This window comes from Prionailurus viverrinus, chromosome C2 (assembly GCF_022837055.1).
Source record: "Prionailurus viverrinus isolate Anna chromosome C2, UM_Priviv_1.0, whole genome shotgun sequence".
Taxonomy (NCBI): domain Eukaryota; kingdom Metazoa; phylum Chordata; class Mammalia; order Carnivora; family Felidae; genus Prionailurus; species Prionailurus viverrinus.
In genome coordinates, this window is record NC_062569.1 from 99,715,337 (window position 1) to 99,725,109 (window position 9,773).

Consider the following 9,773-nt stretch of genomic DNA (forward strand, 5'->3'; position numbering starts at 1 on the left):
CACTGTCAGCAGACCCTGGGATCATGACCTGAGCTGAAATCAAGAGTCAGATGCTCAATCAACTGAACCTCCCAGGCACCCCAAAACTGCTTTAGTTTATAGGCTATAAAATTTTAAATGGCTACCTATAGAAGAACAGAGGGAATGAGATGCAGGGAACAGAGGTAGAAGCTGGACTTCTGCAAATATATCATGTTTTTTAGATTTTTATTTGTTAGTTTTCAAACAAAATTAAGAAGCATCCCTGAAATTCAAACATAAAAGGACACAAATGAACCTAACAAGTTGATAACATAACTGCCCTGAAAGGGTAACATGACTGTCCTGCTACCTTACTTTAAAACATAGGAATTTGTCTCGACATCAATCATGAAATATGCCCTAAGGTAAAAGGAACTGTAAAAATAAATCTTTAACTGTTGCCAGCAATCTTATTGTTTGTGGCAATATTAGTACTGTTATCTAAAACTGTTGTGTGTATATTAAAGCAAATGAGTAAGTTGTTATCATTGAGAAACAGGGTTTTTGGCACAGGAGAAAGGAAATACATACATGTGTAAGATGGATGAGGTTAAGTAAAAACCCTGTGTTTCTGAATTTGAATCAGAAGTACTAGTATGAACTCATGATATGGTCTCTCCTTTAGCTCCATCTATTGAAAAGATTTAGAAAAAAACTTACCAAGCCATTAGCAATCCTAATGGCACTAGCAGACTGACTACTAGCATACTGTGGTCTCTATTTGCTACTCAAAGGAACCTGACCTTCTGGAAAAATGGCTGATTCCATGTTGAAGACAAGAACTGAATGTGACTATGGGGTGCCTGGGAGGCTGAGTTGGTTAAGCATCTGACTCTTGATTTCAGCTCAGATCACGATCTCACAGGTGGTGAGTTTGAGCCCTGAATCAGGCTGTATGCTGACAGTGGGGAGGCTGCTTGGGATTCTCTCTCTCTCTCTCTCTCTCTCTCTCTCTCTCTGCCCCTCCCCTGTTCACACTCTATTTCTCTCTCTCAAAATAAATAAAATAAACATTAAAAAAAAAAAAGAGAACGGAACCTGATGAATCTGGAATAACTTTTCATACCAGAAAGCAAGGAAGATGTCAGAGAGCACTTGGATTTTATCAAGAGAATTCAGGCTCCAACTCAAATTGGCTTTCACTGGCCAATGAACAATTTGAACATAAAGTTAGTAATGACAATAGGTTGAGGCAAATCAAATAGGTTTAAATTCATGAGCTCATGATTATGCTAAATGAAATCTCATTGATCATTATTATAGAATGCTAGGAGACCAACTCATTATATTGAAAATTGCTAAATAAAGGTAAAAAAATGAAGACTTTATCTTATGTTTGTTTACATACAGTAGCCTAAGGTGCCCAAATAGCTGATGAGGAGAGGTTTCTTATTATAGAACTATTCCAGCTCTTTGGGGCGCCTGGGTAGCTCAGCCAGTTAAGCATCTGACTCTTGATTTCTGCTCAGGTCATGATCTCATGGTTTGTGAGATCAACCCTGTGTTGGGCTCTGCCCTGACAACGTGGAGTCTCCTTGGGATTCTCTCTCTCTCTCTCTCTCTCTCTCTCTCTCTCTCTCTCTTTCTCTCTCTCTCTCTCCCCCTCTCTCTTTGCCTCTCTCCCGCTCACGTGCACATGCTCTTGAGAGAGAGAGAGAGAGAGAGAGAGAGAGAGAGAAAGAAAGAAAGAAAGGAAAGAATAAAAAATGAAGAAGTATTCCAGCTCATAAACAGGGGTGCCTGGGTGGCTCAGTTGGTTGAGCATCATCCCACTTTTGATGCTCTTGATTTCAGCTCAGCTAGTGGGATCCAGTCCCACGTTGGGCTCTGAATTGAGGGTGGAGCCTGCTTAAGATTCTCTCTCCCTCCCTCTTCCCCTCACCCCTGCCCATACTCTCTCTCTAAAATAATTTTTAAAAAACCTCACCCATTAAAAAAAAGAAGAAATATGTGATAATTAAAATATTATCACCTTGTTGGGGCACCTGGGTGGTTCAGTCAGTTAAGCATCCGACTGCTGCTCAGGTCATGATCTCACGGTTCGTGGGTTCAAGCCCTGCATCAGGTTCTGTGCTGACAGCTCAGAGCCTGGAGCCTGCTTCAGATTCTGTGTCTCCCTCTCTGTCTGCCCCTCCCCCACTGGTGCTCTGTCTCTCTCCCTCTTAAAAATAAAGTATTTAAAAAATATATATTATCACCTGGTTCCTAATGAATTCATGAAACTAGGCAATAATGACCAAAGGTGGCTATCATCACAAAAAGAGACAACCAGACACTATGTGCCTCCTGGTAAAATATACCACCGCTTTCAATGTAGTATTGTTAAAACAGAAATCTGATCTATGTTTCCATACCTGAAAGGCCTTTCCCCTTTCTTTCTGCCTATCCAAGTTCTGCTTATCCATTATGACCTTTCCAAGCTTCATTTCCTCCAACAAAGCTATCTGTGGGATGAATGACTTCTCTAAGGTTCTTGTAGTACTCGGAACAGTGCCGTCCAAAGAAAACATAATATGACCCACATATGTGTTTTTAAATTTTCTAGTGGCTACTTTAGAAAGTACAAAGAGGGGTGCCTGAGTGGCACAGCTGGTTAAACATCTGACTCTTGATTTTGGCTCAGGTCATCATCTCATGGTTTGTTGGATTGAACCCTATTGTCGGGTTCTGCCCTGACTAGTGCAGAGCTTGCTTGGGATTCTCTCTCTCCCTCTCTCTCTCTGCCCATCCCCCACTTGCTCGCATGTGCTCGCTCTCTCTCTCTCAAAATACTTAAAAAAAATAAAATAGTACAAAGAAACAAAGTTAGTTTTATTACTATATTGATTTAACTTAATATATCTAAAATATTATCATTTAAACATATCAATAAAAATATTAATTACACATTTCATGTCTTTTTATACTGTCTGAAATCTGGTGTGTAATCTATACTTACAGTACATCTCATTTTGTGACTGGCCACATTTCAAGTGCTCAGTAGCCACGTGTAGATAATGGCTACCATATTGGACATCACACACTTACAGAATCCATTATATAATTTAGCACATGACTGTCAGGTCTAGGGAGGAAGAAGATGGGTTCTTTATAAAATCAGACCTGTAACTGAAGTAATGTCAGCCCCTAAACATCCTTATAATATGTTGATGCTGCTTTTTCAGAGACACAGAGGAAAATGCGGGAGGTGACTGCTATGGACTGAATGTGTCCCCCTCTGCCACCAAATTCATGTTGAAGCCTAATCCCCCACGTGACAGTATTTGGAGGGGAATTAGATCATGAAGTTGGAGCCCTCATGATGAGATTAGTGCCCTTAAAAATGACGGGAGAGAGCTTGTTTCTCTCCCTGATCTCTGGGCCATGAGAAAACACAGCTGTGAGGCACTGTCTACAAGCTAGGACGCCGGCTGTCACCAGGCACCAAATCTGCTGACACTGTGATCTGGGACTATCTAGCCTCCAGAATTGTGAGAAATGAGGTCTGTTTTTTAAGCCACCCAGTCTATGGTATTCTGTTCAGCCAGATAATGTGCTAATGAGATGATTTCCTCCTCACAAACAAGCAGGTCAGTAAGAGGAAGTATGAAGTATGAAGCCAGCAGAGGGGGCTTCTTTGCCTCAGTATGTAAGGAACAAAGGAAGAGTACATCTCAGACTGGGGGAGCTGAGGCTATCACATCCAAGGTTTTAATTCTTTTATGTAACCAGTAACGTGTGGTTAGAAGTTACTACTGGAACATCCTGATATGTATTTCATCGTTCATGAGAATTGAATAGGCTTTTGGAATCTGGATCCAAGAGGCAGTATAACTGGTTCTAGATCTGCAACTACTGGTTGGTATGAATAAAGCCAAGGATTGTTCCTTGGGCATAGAAAAGCATATGTCATTAAAAGATACATGTCTCCATGTCTCCATTGAATAAACACAAGAAGTATTTCCAGGGAAACATTTCAATTTTAAAAATCTATGGTGACCAATGTATTCTGTTACTGAAAGCCTCCAAGAAGACATCTTGTTGCATGGTAGTTTGATTTTTATTTAAAAGCTCCTTATCAGCATCTAGCCCAAGTTTAAACATTTGATTATTGCCACCACCTGTCTCTACAAGAGTATTCTCATTTCTCAATAAACCTGCTTTTGTGCCCTCTGTCCCAGTCAAACATATGCCTGGTGACTTTCTCAACAAGGTGATTTCCTTCTAGTTTAGTTCCAGCCCTGTAGTTCTAGAACACTCTGTTTGCCAAAGTAAAACCCTACTCCCCTGGAAAGGAGTCTCCAGACACTTCCCCTCCAGGGAAATGAAATGACTCATGACCTTGCCTAACCTGTAACTTGATCTTTATTTTCATTTTTCTTCTTTAAAGCAGTCACTCCATTCTTTCAGTTTTTTTTTGTTTTTTTTTTTAATGGCAGCTTCATATTTACATTACTCTGCCTAGAAGGCCTGTGAGACCTTTCCTGATGCTGACCTCAGCTAATTAGCATGACAAATGCTTGGCTAACTAGTTCCTTGGGACAGTGTTTGGTAAGGGAGATGCAGTGGCTGACAGGAAAGATTAGGGCCAAAGGCTCCCAAAGCAGCTTCCTCTCCTCCCCAAAGCCTAAACTGAGAATAGCTTTTCTCCTCCAAACTGAAGAAAAAATAAAGGCAAACAGAACAATGGCTTGATGAGAAAAGGAAAAAAGATTAAAACTCACAAAGTTATACTTTATTATGTCTTTTTCTAAACCAAATTCTTTGTGGCACTGAAGAGCAATAGGTGAGAATGACCCCTACAGGGAAGGAATCCCTGACCAACACTTTGTCAGATTAAAGGAAAAAGGTCCTGGCCAAGCTTTTGCTCTTGGGTTCATAGATCTTCACTTAGCAGACCCCTTCAGTAATGACGGCAAAACTGCTTCTCATGAATAACAAGAATTTAGAGTGGGAGGCTAGCATTTGGGGTAGGGAAGTAGCCAATAAGAGGGTGATAAGGCAGGGTCTAAATAGTAGTGCCACCATCTTGAAATTTCCCTTGGTGGGGAACAGTCGGTAAACGTTATGACAGTATTGCCTAGATTTCTGCTTTCATCTATCACTTACCCTGTGCTGTTCTGTAATTCCATTATGCTATTCCAAACCTTCAATGAAATCCTGCTATCTCCAAAAGCATTGTGTTCATGTTATCGTAAGGTGGGATTGCTAGTATAAACACTTGAGTTATCTACCAGTCCCATGGTTCCCAAATGTATTTCTCAGACTAGTGGACTTTTAGGGACTGCTGGGGTTGTCAACTTTTTATTGTATTACGCAAAGATATTTTACAAACTAATTTTTCATAAAACAAAAGGTATTTATTTAACAAAGGTACCATTGTTTCATAAAATAAAAGGTATTTAAAAATTTTTTTAATGTTTATTTTTGAGAGAGAGAGAGAGAGAGAGAGAGAGAGAGTGAACAAGAGAGGAGAAGAGAGAGAGAGAGAGACAGAATCCAGAGTAGGCTCCAGGCTCTAGCTGTCAGCACAGAGCCCGACATGGGGCTTGAACCCACAAACCATGAGATCATGACCTGAGCTGAAGTCAGATGCTTAACCAACTGAGCCACCCAGGTGCCCCAATAAAAGGTATTTAAACATGTAGACAGGCACCATGGAAAGGGCCCAATTTCATAACAACTGTTAAAAATGTTTTTATCTGGAATGGTCTCATACTCTGAACCAATTAAAAAGTACATATTCTATTTTATTTAGTTTTATTCCAGGTTCCTCAAATCTTTCTTTACTTATTTATTCACTTTTCAAAGACATTAGTAAACCTCTCATGTGCCAAGCACTGTGCTAGGTACTGGAATATGGAGATGAACGTGACTCTGCCCTGTCCTCAATCTCTCACACTGTTCTAGGGAAAGTCAAGCAAGCAGTGCACCTGTGCTGTGGTAGAGAAACTCACAAGATATTAAGGGCGAAAGGCCAAGCAACAGTTAAAAAAGTCAATCTGTTTCTTTTATTTTAATGTTTATTTATTTATTTATTGAGAGAGAGAGGGAGGGAGAATTGATTGAGGGAGGGGCGGAGAGAGGGAGAGAGAGAGAGAATCCTAAGCAGGCTCCTTGCTGTCAGTGCAGAGCCTGACATGGGGCTTGGTCCCACGAACAGTGAGATCATGACCTGAGCTGAAATCAAGAGTTGGACGCTTAACCAACTGAGCTGAGCCACCCAGGCAACCCCCCAACACGGTCAATCCATTTCTAAGCAGAAGTGCAAAGAACTACTAAAGCCTGATGTCAGAACTTTGCACATACCATTTGAGTTTCCTTACTGATGATTTAGGGGGAAACTGACAGGATACCCCAGAGATCATGGAATTTTTTTCTGATCAAATTATAGGGCTAGTAACACAACTCATGTGCATGTCAGCTGGCCCATACTGCACACTGGACAGGAAGAGATGAGTTGTATGGAACTGGGGCGATAAAAGCTGCCCCTCTTACTTGTTCACAATAGAATGGCTCTGCAGAGTCACCCTGCTCACTTCAGGACATACAACCTGAAGGTCAGCAGAGGACAAGCCAGGGTCAGGGCTCTGCTGCCATGGTGACAGCACCTTAGGATTTGGTACCAGCCTGGGGCAGGTACACTGGGGAGGTTTTTTTTTTTTTTTTCTATGCCCTAGAGGGTACCATATTAGAAGGAAAGACCTAACTGTGCATTTTGTTTTTACATTATATAATCAGAATATATGTGTCAAAGGGATAGTTGCTGTGACAGTCATTTCCTCCCCTTGTGTCACCTCCGTTCTTGACAGAAATAGGTCTAGAACTTTCAGACAATTACCCACCCTTATTTCACATCAAAACCTCCATAGATCAGCTGCTGGCTGCAGTTCAGACATCTCTGGCCGGGTCTTGTGGCTTTCCCTGAAGCACATACGTGTGACAGTAGTACAAAAACACAGGAAATGACTATTGAACACACAGAGGCTCGGCAGGCAGCTTGCGTCCATTCTCACACATTCCTATTTTAGATTCTGAGCAGCTCTCCCTCCCCATGCGCTATGAAATAGAAGGGTCTGGCCGAATCATCCAAATGAAATGAGGTTCCTTCTCCGCAGGGGATTAGAAACAGCGGTGCGGACCTTTCCCTCCGCAACCCTAGAAACCTTGAGTTTCCTAGAGAAAGGCCCACCAGGGGGCAGGAGCCACGGAAGGTGCAGGGAACCTGCGCCTCTACAAAGCCCCGAAATGCCAGGGGACCAGGCCAGGGAAGGTGCGAGATGAACCGGAGTTGTCCCGGAGGCCGGTTGCGGGGGATGCGGCAGCTCTGGCAGGGCAGTGATTGCTTTGAAGAGAAAAGGGAGCGAGGGTCCTGTGGTCCCCAAGGGCTCCCGAGGTCAATTCCCGGGGGACCCAAAGCAGCGACGGGGCTCTGAGATCTGGCAAGTTCCTGGGAGTCGAGCGAGGAGAGCGAGTCTCTTACCTGGCCAGGCTGGCTGGTGTAGTTGAAGGAGTAGATGTTCTCGGTGCTGAGGCTCACCACCCCGCTGTAGACGCGATCGAAATCGGCGCCCCTGGCGGGGTCGCGGGGGTCTTCGCGCGCCAGGGGTTGCGCGGGGCGCGGGGGTGCCGCTGCCCGCAGGAGCCAGGGCAGCAGCGCACAGAGCAGCGCCAGCCGCGGGCAGCCCCGCATGGTGGGCGCCGCGCCCCTGCCGCGAAGCAGAGCCGCCCTGGCGAGGGGGCGAGCGCAGAACTGGTCCTTCCAAAGCCCCCTGCGGGCCCCGGCGCTACAGCGCAGCGCGGACGATGCCAGGCAAGCCCCACCGGCGAGTGCTGGCAACGCGCGCTCGGGCGAAGGGTCGATCAAATATTGATGCAGCCGCCTGGGGTCTCCGCGGGAGGTCGCGGGCCGAGAGTAGTGGAGGCGGGGGGTAGGGGGGTCTCGGGCTGCTGCTGTGCTCTCCGGCTTCTACATCGTTTTCCTTCCCCCTTTCTCATTTCTGAGAATCCCCCACTTACCCAGCTAGAATTTCAACAGATCTCTTCCCTACTCAACCTCAAAAAAAAAAAAAAAAAAAAAAAAAAAAAAAAGGCATAAGATACATTAGAAATGTTCACTAGTCTTAAAGAGTCAACCTGACCAGCCACCGAACAGGAAATAACAGTCTGTTTCAAGTAAATGTGCACCCTGGCTGCAAGAGAAGAAATAGAAAGCAACAGAGCCTGTCCCCAAAGAGGGTGCACGAGTTCGCTTTTCCTGTCTGCTACCTGCAGAGAACTCCTGCCCATCTGAATGATGGCTATTAATGCTCAGTTCTTCCTTCTCTAACAGCAACCCTTCCCAGACACCTGTTTTATTTCCTTATCATCTTCTCTTCTCCAGCAGTGCCTCACATCATCGCTTTCTCTCTCCCTCGCTGTATGTATTAAATATGTACAGTCATAAAAGCAATGAATAGACAGGGTAAAGGAGACGATTTCGAACACCGCCTGAAGTCTGTTCCCGGAAGTTGTCAAGGACGACTCAGAGCAGCAAGGTTTATGCAGTGGGCATTTCTTTCTGCCCCAAGTTCTTGCCTACTTTACCTCTGCAATGATTTCTTAAATTCTGGGAGAATCCCTGGGATTCGGGATTGTTTTTGAAAAGAGAGAAACCACAGTCCATCATTAAAAGGAAATACCCTTCTGGCAAAATTTAGGGGATTCAATTTAAACACTTGAAGAGGCAGATGAAGGGTGAAGTGGGCAGAGGATCCCAGGGAAGTCTTTGTGGAATGTCGAACAATCACACTTCAGGTGTAGAAGAGGACTTACTGTTTTATTTCAGCTTCAAGTTATTTGTAAACTAGAAAATAAAATAATTGCATTGAACCTGAAGGAACATTTAAAGAGAAGCCACGAAGAAGAGATGATGTTCAAAGAGTTAAGTTACAGATTGAAATCCTAGCATTTACTGTTCAAAGGAAGGTTTTTTTTTTTTAATTTAAAACTTCATTGAATTCCTATAACTTACTAAAATATCAAAAATGAGTTCCAAACATTTGGTATAATGTTTTATAACTGTGCAATCAGAAACCAATGCTGATGGAAGATTGAGTTAGAGACTCCTTATTAGGATAATTTTCACTTAAAAAAATAAAGTTTAAAGTGCAGCTCATTGTTTTGAGAAATATAATAATTTCATCCAGAATTTGAATGATATTAAACTGCTGTATTTCAAATGTCTATGCCTCTTGTTAGGATTTAACAAAATTTCATAAACTTGAAGTTTCTAAAGTTCTTCCAGTTTAACTGGACTGGCCAGTTGAGGCACCCTCTAAGGGATAGGGTCATGGAGTTCTGCTCAATACCACAAGAGATAAGGAACTCCTTATCCTTCTTTTGGGGGCAAGTGGCTACTTATTAGAATGATATTTCACATTCTAAATTGGAATCTGCCTCTCTTCCACTCACTGGCATGAATTCTGCCCTCTGGAGCCATAGGACTAAACCTAATCCTTCTTCCACATGACAGCCTTGTAGGTATTTGAAGGAGCTATGACCCTAACTGTAAGTAATGAAATTAGAAGCGATGAGAACAGATCCTTTATCTTAGCAAAGAACCCAAAATATTTACTTTAAAGCCATTATAGATGATATATATACTAATTTGAATTATATATTACAAATCACTCTATACTGTGATCTAATCGTCATTCCACAGAATGACCTTAGGTAATTAACCTCCCAGGATCACAAGGGTGCTGTAAGGATAAGGGGGGTGGGAAGAAGAA

General features: G+C 43.0%; 1 protein-coding gene across 4 annotated transcripts in view; it reads right to left on the reverse strand.

Moving 5' to 3' along the window:
• The window catches only part of SIDT1 (SID1 transmembrane family member 1), a 112,824-nt gene extending 104,421 nt beyond the window's left edge, over positions 1-8,403 (reverse strand). For 3 of the 4 annotated variants that reach the window (XM_047875147.1, XM_047875146.1, XM_047875143.1), the window contains exon 1: positions 7,484-8,403. In XM_047875147.1, the coding sequence (XP_047731103.1) occupies positions 7,484-7,693 (210 nt within the window). In that variant the 5' untranslated portion in view covers positions 7,694-8,403. The remainder of the gene's footprint in view (positions 1-7,483) is intronic. The other variant, XM_047875145.1, reaches the window with a different exon arrangement.
• Positions 8,404-9,773: the final 1,370 nt, after the last annotated feature.